General features: G+C 42.6%; 1 protein-coding gene across 7 annotated transcripts in view; it reads left to right on the forward strand.

Moving 5' to 3' along the window:
• The window catches only part of abcc5 (ATP-binding cassette, sub-family C (CFTR/MRP), member 5), a 101,015-nt gene extending 79,757 nt beyond the window's left edge, over positions 1-21,258 (forward strand). For all 7 annotated transcript variants that reach the window (XM_055645405.1, XM_055645407.1, XM_055645406.1 and 4 more), the window contains 9 exons: positions 10,024-10,152; positions 11,401-11,587; positions 11,782-11,871; positions 13,550-13,739; positions 13,911-14,070; positions 14,967-15,045; positions 15,972-16,085; positions 18,026-18,190; positions 20,283-21,258. In XM_055645405.1, the coding sequence (XP_055501380.1) occupies positions 10,024-10,152; positions 11,401-11,587; positions 11,782-11,871; positions 13,550-13,739; positions 13,911-14,070; positions 14,967-15,045; positions 15,972-16,085; positions 18,026-18,190; positions 20,283-20,384 (1,216 nt within the window). In that variant the 3' untranslated portion in view covers positions 20,385-21,258. The remainder of the gene's footprint in view (positions 1-10,023; positions 10,153-11,400; positions 11,588-11,781; positions 11,872-13,549; positions 13,740-13,910; positions 14,071-14,966; positions 15,046-15,971; positions 16,086-18,025; positions 18,191-20,282) is intronic.
• The last annotated feature ends 3,379 nt before the right edge of the window (positions 21,259-24,637 follow it).

The following is a 24,637-nucleotide window of genomic DNA, read 5'->3' on the forward strand; positions in this document are numbered from 1 at the left end:
AACAGGGAGATACGGGACCTGAACGTGTGGCTGAGGAACTGGTGCACGGGGCAGGGATTTAGATTCTTAGATCACTGGGACCTGTTTTGGGGTAAGGGGGAACTGTACAAAAGGGACGGATTGCATCTTAACAGGTGTGGGACCAGCATTCTGGCAGGCAGGTTTGCCACTGCTACACGGGTGGTTTTAAACTGAATAAGGGGGGTGGGGTGTCGAATGGGATAGTGGAGGATGGAGTTAAAGGGAAAGGGTTTCTTAAATGTGTGAGCGTAGAGACAGGGGTGTAAAATGAAGGTAGAAGCAATAGGTAGCAAGGTGAAAAGTAAAAGTGGCAGGCAGACAAAACCAGGGCAAAAATCAAAAAGGGCCACTTTTCAACATAATTGTATAAGGGGTAAGAGTGTTGTAAAAACAAGCCTGAAGGCTTTGTGTCTCAATGCAAGAAGCATTCGTAATAAGGTGGATGAGTTGAATGTGCAGATAGCTATTAATTACTATGATATAGTTGGGATCACGGAGACATGGCTCCAGGGTGACCAAGGCTGGGAGCTGAACATCCAGGGATATTCAATATTCAGGAGGGATAGACAGAAGGAGAAAGCAGGTGGGGTAGCGTTGCTGGTTAGAGAGCAGATTAACGCAATAGAAAGGAAGGACATTAGCTTTGAGGATGTGGAATCGATATGGATAGAGCTGCGAAACACTAAGGGGCAGAAAACGCTAGTGGGAGTTGTGTACAGGCCACCTAACAGTAGTAGTGGAGTTGGGGATGGCATCAAACAGGAAATTAGAAATGCGTGCAACAAAGGTAAAACAGTTATAATGGGTGACTTCAATCTACATCTAGATTGGGTGAATCAAATTGGCAAGGGTGCTGAGGAAGAGGATTTCTTGGAATGTATGCGGGATAGTTTTCTAAACCAACATGTACAGGAACCAACGAGAGAGCAGGCTATTCTAGACTGGATATTGAGTAATGAGGGAGGGTTAGTTAGCAGTCTTGTTGTGCAAGGCCCCTGGGGCAAGAGTGACCATAATATGGTTGAGTTCTTCATTAGGATGGAGAGTGACATCGTTAATTCAGAAACAAGGGTCCTGAACTTAAAGAAAGATAACTTTGAGGGTATGAGACGTGAATTGGCCAAGATAGACTGGCGATTTAAAGACTGCATGGATGAACTACAACAATTGTTCATCCCAGTTTGGCAAAAAAAATAAATCAGGGAAGGTAGTGCATCCGTGGATAACAAGGGAAATCAGGGATAATATCAAAAAAAAAGATGAAGCGTACAAATCAGCCAGAAAAAGCAGCCTACCAGAGGACTGGGAGAAATTCAGAGACCAGCAGAGGAGGACAAAGGGCTTAATTAGGAAAGGGAAAATAGATTATGAAAGAAAACTGGCAGGGAACATAAAAATTGACTTCAAAAGCTTTTATAGATATGTGAAGAGGAAAAGATTAGTTAAAACAAATGTAGGTCCCTTGCAGTCAGAAACGGGTGAATTGATCATGGGGAACAAGGACATGGCAGACCAATTGAATAACTACTTTGGTTCTGTCTTCACTAAGGAAGACATAAATAATCTGCCGGAAATAGCAGGAGACCGGGGTTCAAATGAGATGGAGGAACTGAGTGAAATCCAGGTTAGCCGGGAAGTGGTGTTAGGTAAATTGAATGGATTAAAGGCCGATAAATCCCCAGGGCCAGATAGGCTGCATCCCAGAGTACTTGAGGAAGTAGCCCCAGAAATAGTGGATGCATTAGTGATAATTTTTCAAAACTCTTTAGATTCTGGAGTAGTTCCTGAGGATTGGCGGGTAGCTAATGTAACACTACTTTTTAAAAAGGGAGCGAGAGAGAAAATGGGGAATTACAGACCAGTTAGTCTAACGTCGGTAGTGGGGAAACTGCTAGAATCAGTTATTAAAGATGGGATAGCAGCACATTTGGAAAGTGGTGAAATCATTGGACAAAGTTAGCATGGATTTATGAAGGGTAAATCATGTCTGACGAATCTTATAGAATTTTTCGAGGATGTAACTAGTAGAGTGGATAAGGGAGAACCAGTGGATGTGTTATATCTGGACTTTCAGAAGGCTTTCGACAAGGTCCCACATAAGAGATTAGTATACAAACTTAAAGCACACGGTATTGGGGGTTCAGTATTGATGTGTATAAAGAACTGGCTGGCAGACAGGAAGCAAAGAGTAGGAGTAAACGGGTCCTTTGCACAATGGCAGGCAGTGACTAGTGGGGTACCGCAAGGCTCAGTTCTGGGACCCCAGCTATTTACGATATATATTAATGATTTGGTCGAGGGAATTGAATGCAACATCTCCAAGTATGCGGATGACACGAAGCTGGGGAGCAGTGTTAGCTGTGAGGAGGATGCTAGGAGGCTGCAAGGTGACTTGGATAGGCTGGGTGAGTGGGCAAATGCATGCAAAATGCAGTATAATGTGGATAAATGTGAGGTTATCCACTTTGGTGGCAAAAACAGGAAAGTAGATTATTATCTGAATGGTGGCCGATTAGGAAAGGGGGAGATGCAACGAGACCTCGGTGTCATAGTACACCAGTCATTAAAAGTAGGCATGCAGGTGCTAATTTACACGTGACCTTGATGGCAATCTAGGGACAACTATCTTTAGGATTTTGCTCCTTAGCACGATCCTTCTCCCCACCAGTGATGTCCTTCACTCTGCTATTGAGTAGGCAACAAACTTTGGGCTCATACTTGTTGCTGCAAAGAACTATCCTCCTGTCTATATTGGCCATCCACACCACCATGTTCTTTTTATGCGCCTTCTCCTGAATAGCCTGAATCACAGTGCCTTTGATGGCCCATTTGATGAAGAAAGACTGGATTCATATGAAGAAAGACTGGATAGACTCGGTTTGTTCTCGCTAGAATTTAGAAGATTGAGGGGGGGATCTTATAGAAACTTACAAAATTCTTAAGGGGTTGGACAGGCTAGATGCAGGAAGATTGTTCCCGATGCTGGGGAAGTCCAGAACAAAAGGTCACAGTTTAAGGATAAGGGGGAAATCTTTTAGGACCGAGATGAGGAAAACTTTTTTCACACAGGGTGGTAAATCTACCTTCTGCAGGAATTCTCTCCTGCAGAAGGTAGTTGAGGCCAGTTCATTGGCTATATTTAAGAGGGAGTTAGATGTGGCCCTTGTGGCTAGAGGGATCATGGGGTATGGAGAGAAGGCAGGTACAGGATACTGAGTTGGATGATCAGCCATGATCATATTGAATGGCGGTGCAGGCTCGAAGGGCTGAATGACCTACTCCTGCACCTATTTTCTAGTTTCTATAATTCTATCACACCTGAAGCAACGAAATCCTGGAATATTTAGTTTCCAGTCACAGCCCTCCTGCAACCATGTTTCACTGATCGCCACAACATCATACTTCCAGGTGTCAATCCAGGCTCTAAGTTCATCCACCTTTCTTACAATGCTCCTAGCATTAAAATATACACATTTAAGAAACCCACCCTCTCTTATTCTCTGTTTATTGTCTTTTTCTTCTCTCTCCCCTACATTTTGGGTCAGAGTGCTACCATTCTCTGCCTCCTGCCTCACACACTGACTGCTAGCTTTCCCAATTTGAGTCCCTCCCCCCAACCATACTAGTTTAAAGTCTCCCCAGTAGCCTTTGCAAATCTCCCCGCCAGGATATTGGTCCCCCTCGAGTTCAAGTGCAACCCGTCCTTTCTGTACAGGTCGCACCTTCCCCAAAAGAGGTCCCAATGATCCAGAAACTTGAATCCATACCCACTGCACCAGTCCCTCATCCACTCATTTATCCTCCACCTCGCTCCATTCCTACTCTCACTGTCGCGTGGCACAGGCAGTAATCCTGAGATTGTTCCCTTTGCAGTCCATCTCCTTAACTCTCTACCTAACTCCCTAAATTCTTCTTTCAGGACCTCTTCTCTTTTTTTACCTATGTCGTTGGTACCTATATGTACCACAACCTCAGGCTCCTCTCCCTCCCATTTCAGGATTACTTGGACACGTTCAGACACGTTTAAGAAAGTCCCGAGACGTCACCTATTCCTTCGCTCCATAGATGTTGCCTCACCCGCTGAGTTTCGCCAGCATTTTTGTCTATGCTTTCTGTTTGCACTTTTAATCAGAGCAGTGCCACAAATGCTGCAGTCTGAGATCTATCCTGGTCTTTGGCGAGCAATAGCTGGAGTAGAATTTCAGGCTAAGAATTTGCTGATATTTTAAAAAAAAATGTGATCTAAGGCGGATTTACAGTTGCATCTCTCGTGCCAATCCTCTTCCTGATTGCAAGCCCATCATCATCATCTACAATGCTCCACTCTGTGAGCCTTTTAGCTCTTACTACACCAAGTGCGGACCCGTTGGATCCCATTCCCCCAACGCAATAGTCCAGCAAATTGGACATGCATGGCTGATGGACCCACACTGCGCAGACCCGACTGCCGTGTTCAAAGTTGTGCCGTTGACGGCAGAAATCAAGTTAAAGTGGACCCATGGAGGCGTTTGTAAAATAGAACAAAACTTACCCGTGGAGCCGTTGTGTTGCCGTTGTGAGGCCAGGCAAGTACACGGGGAAAAGAAAAAAAAGGCAAACTGAAAATCATCAAAGGCCCCAACTGCGCAGGCAATTTAAGTTTAAAATGTCAATAACTTGAAAGATATAACACCAATCTGAACAAAACTTGACTAATGCACATTACAGGACAATGGTGAGTAAGGTGGGCCTAAAATTGTAGCGCTATTGTGTACCGTTTTGGCGGAATTTCGCCAAACAAACAAGATGAGAGTTGTAATAATATCATTTTAAAAATGATTTTAGTTCTGATTTCAGGTTTACAGCCACTGCCAGCTGTGACTCAACCAAATAATAATTAATGCTGTGATATATGCAGTGTTCACATTGTTTTATGATATTTCATCCTTCCTCCAACCATTGATTTATTTTCCTCCTAACTGATCCCCTCCCCTGTTAATTGTTTAATGATCCTGCATGCATTGTCTAATCGTAGGGTGTAATTATACTTTGAAGATTTTACTGTCTATGTGCTCTAATCAAATTAATCTCTATCTGTAACCACATATTGGCTGGAGACCAAAGTGCCTAGGACTAATTATTTAATCTATATAGATGCACAATATGTTTTCAGTTAGGCATGTGTTGCACAGATGGATACTTGTTGCCTAATTGCATCAACTCTAATATTAGGAAGGGCAGAGGCCCATGCAGTACTCTTTCCCATTGGAATTGTGCAGAACAGGCATGTCATGATGTCTGTTTGCATGCAACAGTGATGTAACACCAGCATAATTTATTTTTACATCTGCAATGCAGCTAATCTACTGTGAATGATGTATCTGGTGTTCGGGTTGTAATGATCTCAAGATCTCTCCCCTACCAGTTTTGTTTGTTGACAAGAGCTTGTTTGATGGCCATTCCTCGCTGCAAGGAAGAACAGCAAGTAGTGTGTGCTCATGTATTTGCCTAGACTGCAAGCTTCCCAGAGCTGCTGGGTGTTGATTCCACTTGCATTGTAAGATGGCATTAAAGTCAATTTGGAGATGGATAGCAGGTTGGCTGGATGGCAGAAGACAAAGAGTGGCAATAAAGGGGGCTTTTTCTGGTTGGCTGCCAGTAACTAACAGAGTTCCGCAGGGGTCGGTGCTGATGCCGCTATTCTTCAAGTTGTATATTAATGATTTGGATGAGGGGTTGAAGACTTTGTGGCCAAGTTAGCGGATGATACAAAAATACAGTGCCCTCCATAATGTTTGGGACAAAGCCCCATCATTTATTGGCCTCTGTACTCCACAGTTTGAGATTTGTAATAGAAAAAAATCACATGTGGTTAAAGTGCACGTTGTCAGATTTTAATAAAGGCCATTTTTATACATTTTGGTTTCACCATGTAGAAATTACAGCAGTGTTTATACATAGTTCCCCCCATTTCAGGGCATGATAATGTTTGGGACACAGCAATGTCATGTAAATTATATTGGTCATGTTTAGTATTTTGTTACATATCGTTTGCATGCAATGACTGCTTGAAGTCTGCGATTCATGGACATTACCAGTTGCTGGGTGTCTTCTCTGTTGATGCTCTGCCAGGCCTGTATTGCAGCCATCTTTAACTTGTGCTTGTTTTGGGGACTAGTCCCCTTCAGTTTTCTCTTCAGCATATAAAAGGCATGATCAATTGGGTTCACATCAGGTGATTGACTTGGCCACTCATGGATTGACCGTTTTTTAGCTTTGAAAAACTCCTTTGTTGCTTTTGCAGTATGTTTGGGATCATTGTCTTGCTGTAGAATGAACTGCCGGCCAATGAGTTTTGAGGCATTTGTTTGAACTTGAGCGGATAGGATGAGTCTATACACTTCAGAATTAATTATACTCCCACCATCAGCAGTTGTATCATCAATGAAAATAAGTTATCCAGTACCTTCAGCAGCCATACATGCCCAGGCCATAACACCCCCACCACCGTGTTTGACAGATGAGGTGGTAATGCTTTGAATCTTGGGTAGTTCCTTCTCTCCTCCATACTTTGTTCTTGCCATCACTGATATAAGTTAATCTTCGTCTCCTCTATCCACAAGACCTTTTTCCCGAACAGTGGTTGCTCTTTTATGTACTTCTTGGCAAAGTTCTTCTTGCGTATGGCGTGCACAGCCTAAAGTTGGAGGACAACTTGTTCTATTTGATCTTATTTGATTGTGCACGCCAGGTTGATTGCATTAGTTGAAACAGGGCGGATCACACGAAGGTTGCAAACTCCCACCCCTTGGCAAACTAACCCGGCCATCCTATTTTTGCGGCTAACCAATGGTTTGCATCTTGCAGTGTAGCCTATGTATTTCTGTTCATGAAGTCTTCTGCATACAGTGGTCATTGACAAATCCACACCTGACTCATGAAGAGTGTTTCTGATCTGTCAGACAGGTGTTTGGTGATTTTTCTTCACTATAGTGAGAATTCTTCTGTCATCAGCTGTGGAGGTCTTCCTTGACCTGCCAGACCCTTTGCGATTAGTAAGCTCACCAGTGCTCTCTTTCTTCTTAATGATGTTCCAAACAGTTAATGTTGGTAAGCCTAAGGTTTGGCTGATGTCTCTAACAGTTTTATTCTTGTTTCTCAGTCTCATAATGGGTTCTTTGACTTTCATTGGCACAACTTTGGTCCTCGTGTTGATAAACAGCAATAAGTTTCCAAAGGTGATGGAAAGACTGGAGGAAAGACTCGGTGCTGAGAGCTCTCTTACACTTGCTTTAAGGAGGCAATTAAACACACCTGAGCAATTACAAACACTTGTGAAGCTATGTGTCCCAAACATTATGGTGCCCTGAAATGGGGGGACTATGTATAAACACGGCTGTAATTTCTACACGGTGAAACCAAAATGTATAAAAATACCCTTTAATAAAATCTGACAACGTGCACTTTAACCACGTGTGATTGTTTTCTATTACAAATCTCAAATTGTGAAGTACAGAGGCAAATAAATAAATTATGGGTCTTTGTCCCAAACATGGAGGGCACTGTTGGTGGAAGGGCAGGTAGTGTAGAGAAAGCAGGGATTCTGCAGGGCTTGTACAGGTTGGGAGAGTGGGCAGAGAAGTGGCAGATGGAATATAGTGCAGCAAAGTGTGGAGTCATGCATTTTGGTAGTAGGAATAAAGGCGTCGGCTATTTTCTAAATGGGGCGTAAATCCAGAAATCGGAGGTGTGAATGGACGTGGGAGTGCTGGTGCAGGATTCCCAAAATGTTAATCTGCAAGTTTAATTGGTAGTAAAGAAAGCAAACTTATTTATTTCAAGAGGGCTTGTATACAAAAACAGAGATGTGATGCTGAGACTCTGTGAGGTGCTGGAAAGGCCACATTTGGAATATTGTGAGCAATTTTGGGCACCATATCTGAAGAAGGATGTGCTGGCTCTGGAGAGGGTCCAGAGGAGGTTTACAAGAATTATCCCAGGAATGAGTAGGTTAACTTATGATGAGCGTTTGTTGGCACTGGGCCTGTACTCGCTGTATTTAGAAGAATGAGGGGAGACCTAATTGAAACATACAGAATAGTGAAAAGCTTGGATAGAGTCGATGTAGAGAGGATGTTTCTGCTAGTGGGAGAGTAAGAACTAGAAGTTGTAGCCTCAGAATTATAGGACGTTATTTTAAAGGAAGGAGAATACATTTATTTCGTCAGAGGGTGGTGAATCTGGAATTCTTTGCCACAAAAGGCTGTGGAGGCAAAGTCAGTGGATAGTTTTAAGGTAGAGATAGATAGATTTTTGATTAGTACAGGTGTCAGAGATTATGGGGATGGGAACGGGGTTCGGAGGTAGAGAAAGATCAGCCATGATTGAATGGCATAGTAGACTTGATGGGCCGAATGGCCTAATTCTACTCCGATCACTTATGACCCTTATTTATTGCAATCAAAAGGGTACTCAAGTTCCTGAAAATCTACCTGGGTATGTGACTGTACATAGTGCATCGTGTTAGTCAGTTCATGGTATACAGGCCGGAATCGTGCAATTGGTTATTATAACATCAATATTTGAGCCCAATGACAGACCAAAATCTGGAGGTTGGTCAACACCTTTCCTGTGTGATCTGTTTCATAACACAAATGTGCTTATCATGAAAGCTATGCAGCTTTGAGAAATTGGGGAATAAGAACTAGGGTTGTAGTTTTACTGACTGCATGGATCACTAAAAAGAGTGCGTGGGTACAAATTATAACCTCGGGTATGGATTAAAAACATGAGGAACCTTTCCTTCAGTTGGAAGTGCTCTTTGGGCCTCATTGAGAAAAAAACATTCATTTTTCTGCTACATAGGAGCAGGGAGGTTCTACTGCAGTTGTACAGGGTCTTGGTGAGACCACGCCTGGAGTATTACGTACAGTTTTAGTCTCCAAATCTGAGGAAGGACATTATTGCCATAGAGGGAGTGCAGAGAAGGTTCACCAGACTGATTCCTGGGATGTCAGGACTTTCTTATGAAGAAAGACTGGATAGACTCGGATTGTACTCGCTAGAATTTAGGAGATTGAGGGGGGATCTTATAGAAACTTACAAAATTCTTAAGGGATTGGACAGGCTAGATGCAGGAAGATTGTGGGTTACACAAAAAAGCTGGAGAAACTCAGCGGGTGCAGCAGCATCTATGGAGCGAAGGAAATAGGCAACGTTTCTGGCCGAAACCCTTCTTCAGACCCTTCTGAAGGAAGATTGTTCCCGACTTGTTGGGGAAGTCCAGGACAAGGGGTCACAGATTAAAGATAGAAGGGAAATCCTTTAGGACCGAGATGAGAAAAACATTTTTCACACAGAGAGTGGTGAATCTCTGGAACTCTCTGCCACAGAAGGTAGTTGAGGCCAGTTCATTGGCTATATTTAAGAGGGAGTTAGATGTGACCCTTGTGGCTAGAGGGATCATGGGGTATGGAGAGAAGGCAGGTACGGGATAATGAGTTGGATGATCGGCCATGATCATATTGAATGGCGGTGCAGGCTCGAAGGGTCGAATGGCCTACTCCTGCACCTATTTTCTATGTTTCTATAACTCAAGGAGGAAATGTTGGTAATTAAGTATAGTGCAGATTCATTAGATTGATATTGAAAGACAAAACATTGCGAGTAGTTTCCTTTACCTCTTTTTGAGTTTTGAAGAGTGAAACTAAATCTTAGTGTTTTGATAATGAAAATAAATTGAAATTAAAGAGGTCAAAAAAAGAACATAACTTGGTTATGATAGTGATCGATATCTCATTAAATACTGAGTTAATTTATACATAGCTGAGCATTCTTGATATGGAATAATTAATAAGAACATGCAATTTTGTTGGTCCATGTAAAGCTTAACCTGTTCGGTGCCACCTTTGAGCATACTCAGGTCAGAGTATACAAGTGAAAAAGAATCTTGACATTGAACAGGGTAAATGGAAGGAACTTGAGTCCATATTTAATATTTTGCATTGTTGAAAATCTCTGCAGGGTTTTCATCAGAGAATTGAAGCGTTTGGACAACATCACTCAGTCTCCTTTCCTGTCACATGTCACATCCAGTATCCAGGGGTTAACCACAATCCATGCCTACAACAAGACAGCAGAATACCGACTCAGGTATGTAATAAACATCAAAAAACATTATATGGCAAAGGAGGAATAAAGCATCATTTAAGATACCTCAATTATATGTCTCTCGCATGGATTGCTCGATCACATTTTGTTTTAAAGCATTACAATGACAAGAAAATTGGTCACCTTGTTCATTGCAGAAAATAACTTCTACATTATATGTTGTTACATTTTTTTTATTGCATTTTGAACATAAACTAATGGGAATTCCCTGCCACAGAGCGCAGTGGAGGCCAAGTCACTGGATGGATTTAAGAGAGAGTTAGATAGCGCTCTCGGGGCTAGTGGAGCCAAGGGATCTGGGGAGAAGGCAGGCACGGGTTATTGATAGGGGATGATCAGCCATGATCACAATGAATGGCGGTGCTAGCTCGAAGGGCTGAATGGCCTCCTCCTGCACCTATTTTCTATGTTTCTATGTAACATGATCAACACAACACTTAATTTATTTGACAATGACTCATCAGTTGAATCTTATTGTTGCTGCAAACTATAAACATTCTAAATTATAATAAATTTTAAATTAAAATTGTATATATCCATGTGTGTATTAACATATGGATATGTACTCCATTCTCCTTGACTCTTGACTCCATTCCAGGCCCCACGCAGTCTTTCCAGGTGCGGCAGAGGTTCACCTGTACCTCCTCCAACCTCATCTATTGCATCCGCTGCTCTAGATGTCAGCTGCTCTACATCAGTGAGAACAAGCGTAGGCTTGGCGATCGCTTCGCCCAATACCTCCGGCCGGTTCGCATTAACCTACCTGATCTCCCGGTGGCTCAGCACTTCAACTCCCCCTCCCATTCCAAATCCGACCTTTCTGTCCTGGGCCTCCTCCATGACCAGAGTAAGGACCACCGTAAATTGGAGGAGCAGCACCTCATATTTTGCTTGGGCAATTTACACCCCAGCCGTATGAACATTGACTTCTCTAATTTCAGGTAGTCCTTGCTTTACCTCCCCTTCTCAGCTCTCCCTCAGTCCACTGTCTCGGCCCCTTCCTTTTTTTGTTTCGGGCCCTCCCCCCCCCCACATCAGCCTGAAGAAGGGTCTCGACCTAAAACGTTGCCTATTTCCTTCGCTCCATAGATGCTGCCTCACCCGCTGAGTTTCTCCAGCATTTTTGTCTACCTTCGATTTTCCAGCATCTGCAGTTCCTTCTTAAACATATGTGTATTAATGATTGCTTGTGCATTAATGATTAATCTGAAATAGTGTGTTTCTTTTCAGATACCAAGAACTGCTGGATACTAATCAGGCTCCGTTCTTTTTGTTTACCTGTGCAATGCGCTGGCTTGCTGTGCGACTGGACGTAGTCAGTATTGTTCTTATTGGGATAACTGCAGTGATAATAGTTTTAATGCATGGTCATATTCCTCCAGCTTATGCAGGACTTGCAATTTCGTACGCTGTCCAGGTTTGTACCAGAGTCAATTAAATTGTCTCACCATTCTTTGATATGTCAAGTTGAATTATGGTTTGAATTGTGTTGGTTGTGCTTGCAAAGTAATCAGCAATGTAACAAAAAGTTCATTCTTTCAATATCCACCATAGTTTATTAAGAAAATTAGATTTTTATTCCTGTTTACAATTATGATGTTTTTCTTGCAGCTGACTGGTTTATTTCAGTTTACTGTCCGACTTGCATCTGAGACTGAGGCAAGGTTCACTTCTGTTGAAAGAATTCATCATTATGTAAAGGTACGATTCTTGATTGGTAAGGCCGTCAAAAGTTATGGGGAGAAGACAGGAGAATGGGGTTGAGAGGGAAAGGTAGATCAGCCATGATTTAATGGAGGAGTAGACTTGGTGTGCCAAATGGCCTAATTCTACTATGTATATACTATGTATATCTAACTTGTGTCTAAATTTGTTACTAATTATTTAAAGTGGTGTTTAGAAAATGTTTTACAAATTTGTACCAATGTTGGGGTAAGATGTTGGGGTAAGCTTATGTATGTTTATGTATGTCAGCATATATGTTTTATCCTCAGTTTTGCTTGTTAGAACTGGCTGGAGAAAGAATATTTAAATGCTTATTAGCTATTAGCTTATTAGCTTTTCAAAATAGTGAAATTATTCATGAAATTAAAATGCTCTAGAGATAGGACCACATAGCAAACAGAGATGAGATGTGGGTTGTAGCACAGTTTAAAAATATCCAGGCAGCCTTGTGGATGAAACCTATGACGTATTTTCCCTCTCCCATGTTTGCTCGGTCGATAGTGAGGAGAAAAAAGTTGCCAGAAAAATAAAATTCATTAACTGTTTGTTAACAAACAAAAGAAAGCACAAACAGAAGTATGCTTCTGATTTCCTTGGGCACAACTGCACGGATATTGCAGTCCACTGTATCCGCTGTCCAGTCCATATTGTAGCAATGTTACAAAATTTTGAGATTTAAAAAATCAAGTCTGCAATTTATCCCATCAGATAAAGCATAACAATAAGTTTCATTTGACACCAAATTCACTTTCATATCTCAAGTATTAAAAAAGTTATGACCATTTTCATACTCGGAAATTAGCATCTTGTTCCCTATTGATTTTCAATGGACATTACAAAAAAGCTGTGATCTTGGATAGTCAAACGCCCATTTCTTAAGGAAAGATTAACATTTTTAAATAGCCTAAGTGTCCAAAGATTATTCACAAATAATTCACAATATAACATGATTTTTATATCTAATTTACATTAATTTATAGGCCAAATGGAAGGAATTTAGTGTTCAATTGCTGTAAATAAATGCCCATTTAAATCGGCTTTCTAGTGGGTTCATGTGGAACGCGCTGGTTTAGAACGTTGACATAGCGCTGGATTAGTGCCCTCAAATGCCGAGAAAAATACTGCGGGATATAAAAAGCCCAAAATGAACTATTCGTTATAGATAACTTGATATTCAGGGTTATATATATGCCCCATTTAATGTAAAAATAAGGTACATACCTTTAATTGTTTGCTTTATAAAACCCTGGGGCTGCGAGAGGTTGCGAAATCAGAAAGTAATTTTAAAACTATTATAACTATATTATCGAGGCCTATAAAACTAATAATACCTTTTGCGACCGGGTCTTGCAGCGATTTTTCGTTAATGATTTACTAGGCTGAACATGTGCGATTAGTACAGCCTAGTAAAAATCGCGTTTTAAACCCGCCCCCTCCAAACAGCGCCAAAATCGCCGACATGGCTGAGGGCAGATTCCCAATGACGATTCAGGTAGGTTTTGTAACATACCTACATATTGGTGTTGGAATGAGAAACAAAGCATTTGAGATTCCTGTCCTAATGAAGTTTACTTTGACGACCTTCTAAGAAGCTATTCTCATCCTTGCTTATTTAAGATGTAAGAAATCTTACAATGTTGTGATTTTCAATTAGATTCTAGAATTGGAAGCTTCAGCTCGCGTTAAGGATAAAACTCCACCTGCTGACTGGCCTCAGCATGGACAAATAACATTTGGAAATGTAGAGATGAGATATCGAGAGAATCTACCTCTGGTGCTAAAGAAAGTGTCCTTCACTATAAAACCTCAAGAAAAAATTGGTATTGTGGGGAGAACTGGATCAGGTAAGAAATGTATTACCAACGAGAGCAAGATAAAACGAGGTTTTCAGTTGGACTGACATGGCTGATCAGTAAATAAACTTTTTCAAGTTGGCTTCAAGAGTTTTCGCTCTGAGTTTAGGTTAAATTTGTAACCAGCTATCTAATAAATCTGCATTCTTTTATTTGTGGCAGGAAAGTCATCGCTAGGAATAGCACTGTTTAGATTGGTTGAACTCTCGGGTGGCTCAATAGTCATTGATGGGGTGAACATTACTGAAATTGGTTTGGCTGATCTTCGCAGTAAACTATCCATTATTCCACAAGAACCTGTTTTATTCACAGGTACCGTGAGGTAAGGTCCACCTGATTTGCAGATTTTTTACATAATTATATCTTCATTTCTGCTAAGAGACTCAGTAATTTAATGCATCTTTGCATGACAGAGCTGTTATATGACAACATGTTTACTAATGTTTTAACGGATTTAACAGGCTTGCGTAAAACAAAATAAAATTGCAAATGCTTGAATCTAAAACAAAAAAATAAAATGCTGGAAAATTCAATTTAAATTCCATTAATGTCATTGGAACATTAATATGTTTTTAAAAACCAGGGTCGAACAAAAGTAAATCTTAATCAAACACCACAGGATCAATTTAATTAGGACATCTATATAAAGTGACAATTGGATGACAAATGTGCATGCCACAATAGTGAAAGGATTAACATGCTACTCCTTCTGATCATACAAGGAACTGCAGATGCTGGAATCTTAAGCAAATCACCAAGTGATGAGTCAAGCTGCATGAATGGAGGGAATGGATAGGTGATGTTTTGAGTCGGAACCCTTCTGTATGCTGACTTAATCATTCTGATCAAGCACTCCAAGGCTATTATGGGTTCCATTTTGTTTCAAAACAAGAAAGCTGCTGCAGGAACTCAGTGGGCCAGACAGCATCTGGGGAAGGTAATGGACAATGGACGCTTTAGGTTGAGATCCTTCATGAAAATGTCAACTGTCCAATTTCATTTTCATTGTCCTGAAAACAGCACTGTTATTTCTAGTTACAGACAGTCTAATTGAACTGACTAGCACACAAGTTTCACAACTGAGAAAGGATAATTCATAATAGAATGAATTGGAATTGGACTGAGAATCTTTATAACTTGTTAAGCATATTGTCACACTGTTATTTAACCGTGTTGAGAACAGGCCTTGAAAAAACACATACAATTTGTTTTTGGCAGATATAATCTAGATCCTTTCCAGCAGTACTCTGAGGAGCAGGTATGGGATGCACTGGAGAGAACACACATGAAAGAATGTGTAAGTACATCTAAGAATTTTGTTTTGGCAATGGTTATAAAATAAAATGCATACAATCTGAAGCACTGTAAATATGCAGCTAACCTACAGGTAACAGATCTGCAGCAATTAAGTTTCAGATTAATTTTCTGTCAGTTTGAGGCAAAGTACAGGGATTTTTAATACATGTTCATGAAGTACTATTTTTAACTGGCTTTGATAAGTGCATATAGGAGGAATAGGAATACTTTATTGTCATGTGACTAGGCACAGTGAGATTATTTGCTTGCATACACAATGTATATAAATAGCAGCCACGTACGGCACTGACAAAGTTACAAAGTACGCCAAATCCTCCTTTTGGTCCCCCCCCCCCCCCCGCATTGCCCATTGTTCTCCCTCACACCTCCCCCCCCCCCCCCCAAGCCCAAGTCCTCCATTGTTCTTCCTCTCCCCCTTCACGGTGGTCCTCCACGCTCTCATCGACCCGTGAGACATCGCCGCCACCGTTAGGCTTCACCACCGCCGAGGCCCCATCGCAGCGAGACTTCACCGCTGCCGCCACCGATATCTCACCGCCGTCGACGCCCCACATCATGCCTCCATGGTGCCGACCCGGGCCCCATCCGCGTGCTCCATCGGCCACTTCACCCGACCCAGACTTCTACCCGTGAGGCCCCGACCTGGGCTTCTACGCAGAGGCATCGACACTTGGGCGCATCGATAAAGTCCTCCGGCCGCGTACCCAGTCCACAGCCACGGCACGCCGGGAGTACAGCTAAATTTCAAGATTTTGTTTTTAATACAGCTAGCTTTTATGAAGCTTGTAGCTGCAAAGAGCACTTGCACATTTAAATGGCAAGTAGAAAAAAAACATTTCAAAGTAGATTGCCCTGGTCGTAAGGTGGCTTCAAACTTACTAACCTTCTGTTTTACCTACAATATAGATTTCTCAACTGCCTTTGAAACTAGAATCTGAAGTGGTGGAAAATGGAGAGAATTTTTCAGTTGGAGAAAGACAGCTAATATGTGTGGCAAGAGCACTACTACGAAGGTGTAAGGTAAAAGTTGATGGGCAGGACAGAATCTAGATGGACAAATATGTATCCTAATCATTCCATATTCTACAGGACAGTAATTTTGCAAGGCCTTTCTCCTAAAAAGAAATTGTAAGTGAATTGAAAAATTTGGTCCAAAATTATGCAGAGATGGAGCACAAAAACAAGCAGGCGTAGGTTTAAGGTGAGAAAAGGGAGTTGAGGGGAAGGTTTTTTTTTATTTTTTTACCCTGAGCGTGGTTGAGATTTGGAATTCGTTGCTAGAGGAGGTGGTGAGACAATCACAGCATTAACAGATATTTATCTTGGCACTTAAATAGGCAAAGCAGAGAGGGATACGGATGTAATGTAGGCAAAAGAGGGTTTGTTTATATGACAAATTTGATGTGATGGGTCAAAGGGTCCATTTCTGTGCTGTACACATATTATTCTGTAAATGGGATATTCAGTCCATGATATATGTACTGGTCATTACCCACCCACTGTGAAGCTGCACAAGGAGAAAATGTTTTAGAATTTTACCTCGTGGTCATTTAGATCCTGAAACTTTCTTTTGTCTTCAGGAGTTAGGAGACATTTTTTTTTATTTTGCTCCTGGAATTGTCCCAGATGGTATTTTCAACCATATTTAACCTCTTCCCTTGATGACTACAAATGGGAGCAAACATGCCATGTTGATTTGTGTCAAGAATATTTGGAATCAACAGATTTATTTTTTACTAGACCAGGTGCGGACCCAGGCAATATTCCACCACTCACCCATAGCCCCCTGCTGTGCAGGCGTGGCTGACGGGTTCCCGTTGTGACTTGAGTGGCAGCAACCCTCCAACTGTGCAGGCGCGGCCGGCAAGTGGGAACGCGACTGCGAGGTTTTTAAAGTTCAAAATGGCAATAACCTGTAAAATATAAGATAAATGTGAACGCATCTCACTCTCCCTCTTCAGTCCCCTATTCCTGTCCTCCATTATTCTCCCTCTCCCCACCCTCCACCAATCCTGCTTCCTCCCCTCACCCCCTACCTCTTCTCCCCCCTCTTCCACCTCCCCTCTTCCATCACCTCGCCATCCCTCTTCCTACCCCTCGCCATCCTCCTCCTACCCCTCTCCTCCTCCAATCCCCCCCTCTCCCCACAATCCCCCCTCTCCCCCATCCCCCCCCCCCCCCCCCCCCCCCGCCCCCCCCCACCCCCCCCCGCACTCACCACAACCCCCTCCACACACACACACACACACACACACACACCCCCACACACACACACACACACACACCCCCACACACACACACACACACCCTCCCCCACATACACACATCCCCTCCCCACACACCCCCCGTCCCACACACCCCCCCTCCTCCCCACACCCTACCCCCGCCACACACCCCGCTTCCCTACCCTCCTCCCCTCCCACGCATGAAGAGGTGGGGTAGGGAGTGCTTGGGGATATGGGGAAATGAGCCGCGCCTGCGCCGTTAGGGGCTGTGGGTGAGTGGTGGAATATTGCGTTGGGGGATGGGTTGCGTTGGGGGACCAGGCCCCCCGTGTGACTGGGACCCAACGGGCCCCACTTAGTCTAGTTTCTTATACCGCTCGGCATGGTTAAACTTGAACACTGCAGACTTGGACTTAACGTGGGAGTGCACTTCACGGTTCATCCATGGTTTCCGGTTGGGGAACACACGTAAACAGTTAAGAGTATATTGGATGAACTGCTGTAAACTTGTATTCCAGAATGAGTAATGCACCAAGCCAAGTACCCAATAATGTGGGAAATTGCTGGGATATGTCTTGTCCCAATAAATGCAGGCCAAATTAATGCAAAAAGTACAGCTCCACCAATCAACACTTTGCCTTCAATTGTTTGTGGAAGGTCTTGTCCACAATAAGGTGAACAATAATCTTGAAGTGTTTCAGTCTGTGTGTAAAATTCTGTTTCCCAATGTTACAGATTTTGGTATTAGATGAAGCTACAGCTGCCATGGATACAGAAACTGATTCTTTGGTGCAAGAGACAATCCGGGAATCATTTGCTGGCTGTACAATGTTAACCATTGCGCATCGTTTGAATGCAGTACTCACTTGTGATCGTGTTATGGTGTTAAGTCAGGGCCAGGTAATAGAAATATCTACCTTTGAATTCATCCAAGAGAATTATGAAAAATACTTGTATTTATGATGAGCTTTTTCTGCTTCAGGATGTGCCAAATCACTTTACAGGCAATAATGTAGATCTTTGAAATGCATTCACTGTGACAGGAAATCCAGCAGCCAGTTTCCACAGAGTGTGCTACTACAAACAGCAGTGTGACAATGGCCAGATAATCGGTTTTAATGATGTTGATAGAATGCTAAGTATTGATCAGGGACAATTTCTATGCCCTTCTTTGAATCATCTTGTTATAATCTGTATCCATCTAAGAGAGTAGATGAGACACAGTTTACATGTCTGAGCAATATGAGTTTCTATTTCAACGCACACTGAGTCTGTGGCATGTCAACTTGTGTTTTTTTATACAAGTCTCTGTCGTACAACGAGCCACCATATTTTGACGAACAAAAGTACGATTGACGAGCCACAGCTAATATTCAAATGGGGCATTCATCAGGGGAAAGTTAGTAATTTTGACCTTGTGCTTAAGTGAATATTAAAATTCCACTGAGTTGATCAATACAGAACACGTGCCAAAGTAATCGTATTTAATATTTTTCTTTGGATATTTTCCAGTATACTTGTAATCAGCTAAATCTATTTACACTTGCCCTATCCCTGAACTCTACCTCTGCAACATTGACAGCTGCATCGGTGCTACCTCCTGCACCCATGCAGAGCTCACTGACGTCATCAACTTCACGACTAATTTCCATCCTGCACTCCATCATTTGGACCATCTCCGACATCTCCAGACCGTTTCTAGATCTCACCGTCTCCATCACAGGAGACAGACTATCGACTGACATCTATTACAAACCCACTGACACCCATAGATATCTAGACAACTTACCACCCTGCTTCCTGCAAAGACTCCATTCCCTACTCCCAATTCCTCCATCTGCGCCCATCTGCGCCCAGGATGAGGTTTTTCGTACCAGGTCATCGGAGATGTCCTTATTCTTTAGGGAACGGGGGTTCCACTCTTCCATTATAGATGAGGCACTCACTCGGGTCTCCTCGATATCCCGCAGCTTCCCCTCCCCCCTATTCGTAACAAGGATTATAGTTACAAGGATTATTATTGGACAATTTGTGTCCTCGCCTTCCACCCCATCAACCGACGCATACAGCATATAATCCTCCGACATTTTTGCCACCTCGAACGGGATCCCACTGCTGGCCATATCTTCCCATCTCCACCCCTTTCTGCTTTGTATAGAGACCGTTCCCTCCGCAACTCCCTGGTCAACTCATCGCTTCCCACCCAAACCACCCCGTCCCCGGGTACTTTCCCCAGCAACCGCAGGAGATGCAACACCTGTCCCTTTACCTCCCTCCTCGACTTCGTCCAAGGATCCCGACAGTCTTCAGGTGAGGCAGAGGTTCACTTGCACCTCCTCCAACCTCATCTACTGTATCCACTGTTTAAGGTGTTAACTCTTGCATATCGGCGAGACTAAGCGCAGGCTCGGCGATCGTTTCTCTGAACACCTCCACTAAGTCCGCCTAAACCTACCTGATTTCCTGGTTGCTCAGCACTTTAACTTCCCCCTCCCATTCCCAATCTGACCTTTCTGTCCTGGGCCTCCTCCATTGTCAGAGTGAAGCCCAGCGTAAATTGGAGGAACAGCACCTCATATTTTGCTTGGGTAGCTTACACCCCAGCGGTATGAACATTGACTTCTCTAGCATCAGGTGGCCCTTGCTTTCCCTCTCTCCATCCCCTTCCCAGTTCTCCCACCAGTCTTACTGTCTCTGACTACATTTTATCTCTGTACCGCCCATTCCCGACATCAGTCTGAAGAAGGGTCTCAACCCGAAACGTCACCCATTCCTTCTCTCCAAAAATGCTATTTGTCCCGCTGAGTTACTCCAGCATTTTGTGTCGACTTTTGATTTAAACCAGCATCTGCAGTTCTTTCCTACACAGCTAAATGTATTCTTTTTGTTTAAGTTTAAGGGAGAATTGAGTTATGAAGGGAATACATACAGTTTGTGAACATATTTTAGTGTCAAGTCATAATTTAATAAAGTGGTATTTGTTCTCTTTCAGGTTCTGGAGTTTGATAAGCCGTCTGTACTTCTTGCCAATGAGAACTCAAGATTTTGTGCAATATTTGCCGCTGCTGAAAATAAAGTTGCTGTAAAGGGCTAATAAAATCTACAGGACTTTCTCCAGAATCAAGTACTTGATAACTGTGGCAGTTGCCTCCATTTCTCTATCCAGGGACAATGCAACCTCAGTTGTTTTACAGCACCTTGCGCCATCCATGTACATTCGGAGTGCTTCTAGCGGCTCTGTCAAACCACCTTTCATATTTTCACAACATATGGAGTTAATTATCTTAACTTTAAATGCACTTGTAGGGTTCAGAGAGCCTTAGATATTCTATTGTTCCATATGCCTATAGTCAAGCTTTACACATTACAGATCTATAAATCAGTACATAGAATATTTGAAATGCATACTACATGCTGTACTTTACTTTGTATTCTATTTTTGCACTATTAATATTGTGCTTTATTTTATATTCTATCCTGTACAGTTTTGCACTGTATCAGTCTGCTATTTAACTGTGAGACAGTTGTCGATGTCAAGCTATATTTATATAGAATAAAGAGTGCATCTATTCATAAATCAACAGATTAAAATACATGACTGTTTATCCATACAGCATTGAGTGTTGCTTGGGTAATGGTATTGAATGGATATATTTAATAGAATTCTGATTTTAGAATGGCACTAGTTTCTTTGAGTTTTTGTTATTGAGTAAAAATATACCTCAGGTTCAACGTGCATTTTACTGTATGGTTTGCACTGTTGCCAATTATTGTCAATTTGTACAGTGAGTAAAAAGTTACTTTCTGAAGTCCACATGAAAGTGGTAATTCCTGATGCCATAGAAGCTTGTTTTACCTGTCCAGACTATTGTTGCATGTATTTGTCAGAGCCTTAGCATGATTTTGCAAACTAAGCAAACATGCCTTGTCAAATCTTTAAATATAAATAAACTATTTTCTGCCTAATACCTTTTAGATTTATTGTGCCTCAATAAATATTGCCAATAAGACTTCTACAATACTTGTATTAAGAGTGGATAATAAAACTGAAAGGAAGTCTTTCTTTCATCTTGGTTATTATTAATCTTGCACAAATAATCAGTGTTCATTATTATAGTTGTGCAAACACCAGTGCAATAGGTAGATCAGCAATGTTGGCTTTGTGAAAGCGATTCCTTTAATGCAAGACCTTGTCATTAAACATGCAAGATTTGAATCTGTTAGATATGTCTGTCAACATCTCTATACTTGCAGGATATGTGCAATTTGGTGAAAAAATGTTTGCCAAAATATTCATCTTGATAGGAATGATTAATATTGCACATAACTGAGGAAAACACTCCAAAAACATTCCACTCCAGGCCTACAGAAAAGTGAAATTAATCAGCAAGCCAGCGTTTCGGCTCTCATTGCAAGGGCTGGGAATGTGAGGGGAAAAGAAAGTCTCTGCAGATTTTGATTGTTTCAGTGGGGAATCACAAATATGGCCTTATTTTCTGCTTAAACAAACTGCAAAAACAAGTGAGAACTCAAGATAGTGTGATGCAAACCCAATGGGTACAAGTCATTTGTTTTCTGAATTACATGAACAAAGGCTTTAAGAAGAATAGAAACATAGAAAATAAGTGCAGGAGTAGGCCATTCGGCCCTTCGAGCCTGCACCACCATTCAATATTATCATGGCTGATCATCCAACTCAGTATCCTGTACCTGCCTTCTCTCCATAACCCCTGATCCCTTTAGCCACAAGGGCCACATCTAACTCCCTCTTAAATATAGCCAATGAACTGGCCACAACTACCTTCTGTGGCAGAGAATTCCTCTGTGTGAAAAATGTTTTTCTCATCTCGGTCCTAAAAGACTTCCCCTTTATCCTTAAACTGTGATCCCTTGTTCTGGACTTCCCCAGCATCGGGAACAATCTTCCTGCATCTAGCCTGTCCAACCCCTTAAGAATTTTGTAAATTTCTAGAAGATCCCCCCTCAATCTTATAAATTCTAACGAGTACAAGCCAAGTCTATCCAGTCTTTTTTCATATGAATCCAGTCTTTCTTCATCAAATGGGCCATCAAAGGCACTGTGATTCAGGCTATTCAGGAGAAGGCACATAAAAAAGAACATGGTGGTGTGGATGGCCAATATAGACAGGAGGATAGAGTTCTTTGCAGCAACAAGTATGAGCCCAAAGTTTGTTGCCTACACAATAGCAGAGTGAAGGACATCACTGGTGGGGAGAAGGATCGTGCTAAGGAGCAAAATCCTAAAGATAGTTGTCCCTAGATTGCCATCAAGGTCACGTGCAAATTGGCACAGGATGAGACATAGGATTCCTGGGGTACTGGCAACAATTTTAATTGTTCCAATGGGATTGGCTTCACTTCATGAAAATACAAGAAACTGCAGATGCTGATTTACAAGAATAGACACAAAGTGCTGAAGAAATTCTGGGTTAGGCAGCATCTTTGGAGAACATGGTTAAATTATGTTTTGAGTTGTTTAACCTTCTGCAGGCTCATGATGGGGGGGGGGGGGGGGGGTAAGAAAGCTTGAAGAGAAGCAAGGCAGGACAATGCCTGGCAAGCCATAGGTGGATACAGAATAGGTGGGGGGGGGGGGAGGGATTGAAAGGCAGATGACTGAGCAAAAGTCATAGATGAAAAGACAAGTCTGCTGTGGCTCCCCCGACCCCCGTTGCAACAAGGATAGAGATCGCCTTTACCCCATCAGTCTTCAAGCCATGTGACATTTCCATCACCTCCAAAGTGATCCTATCAACAGTCGCATCTTCCCATCCCCCCACCCCTTTCCGTGTTCAGCAAAGGCCGTCCCTCAACACCTTGGTCTACTTTTCCTTTTTCACCTAAACCACCCCTTCCCCTGTAACAATCCCCTGAAGCCACCTCACTCTCATCCAGCAACCCCAGCAGGTTTTCCAAATAAGTCAGAGGTTCATGTACACATCTTTTAGCCTTATCAATTGCATCCAATGTTCCTGATGCGGCTTCCTGTTCATTGACGAGACTAAGGGTAGACTAGGCAACAATTTTGCCGAACACTTGCGCTCGTTCCGACAAGGCCTACGAGATCTACTGGGTGCTAACCATTTTAACTCTCCCTCCCAAACTGTCCCAGGCCTCCATTATTGTCAGAGTAAGCCCACATGGAAACTGGAGGAACAACACCTCGTGTTCCGTTTGGGTGGCTTACAACCTAATGGTATGAGCATTGAATTTGCCAATTTTATTTAACTTGCCTACAAACCTCCCCTTCTCCCATCACCCGCTGTTCCCCATGCCCCACCTGGACGTGCACCTGTTTCTCCCTCCATTTACGTTCCCTCCACTGGCTTCACAATTCACACTTCTATCCTTATTTTAGCTTTTGTCTTTGGCCAACCATCTGCCTAGCAACCTCACCAGATGTGGATCTGGCATTGTCTGGAAACTCAGATGGACAGACCCACCTGATAGATATTACATCGATAAACAAATCAATTTTAATTTTCAGATATGGTTATGGCTATATTTCTTATGTTCTGCTCTACATGTACGTTATGTTTGTTTTATGCAAATTGATATGTTTATTTACTGTTGAGTTTATTATCATGCTTAAGTATGTACAGTGAGGTACAGGTACAATGAAAATCTCGCAGCAGCACCGACTCGCAGCAGACTCAGACTACAAACAAAATCATAAATTCTATATGACTGAAAAGAAAAAGCCTCCATCATATCCTTTCCTCATGCTTTACATTTCATTCCTCCTTTCTTTCCTTAACTGACACCCCTTTTTATCTTTAGCCTTTGACACTTACTCCACCCACCCATCTGCCAATCTCCTCCTCACCAGGATGTGCCAATCACTTGCCAGGTTTTGCCGTCCCCCCATCTCTCGCTTCTCCAGCTTCTCCCCCCCACCCCCCACCTGCTCCATCAGTCTGAAGAAGGGCCCCAACCCGAAACGTCTGTCCATTCCCTTTGCAGATGCTGCCTGATCGGCTGAGTTCCTTCAGCACTTTGCAGATACTGGAATCTTGTGCAAAAAATAGTTTCTTGTGTCTCCAGTGAGGAGTCGTTGTTACTGATCCTGATATCTAGTTAAATGTAGTGTTTGGTGTTTTTTAATAGTGTTTTTAAATGTGTATATGTGGGGGGCAGAGGGAAACTATTTAAAATCTCTTCCCTGTCTGGGAGACCCGACCTTTTCCCTGTCGGGTTTCCGTTGTCGTTGGGGCCTAGCACCATGGAGCGGCCTCCAACCTGAACGACCCGGGGGCTCGGGAGACTGCGGAGCTGCGGACTACTCACCATCGTGGGGCTGGCCGGCCTCGGAGCGTGGGGAGCGGT

Source organism: Leucoraja erinacea, chromosome 14 (genome assembly GCF_028641065.1).
Source record: "Leucoraja erinacea ecotype New England chromosome 14, Leri_hhj_1, whole genome shotgun sequence".
Classification (NCBI taxonomy): domain Eukaryota; kingdom Metazoa; phylum Chordata; class Chondrichthyes; order Rajiformes; family Rajidae; genus Leucoraja; species Leucoraja erinaceus.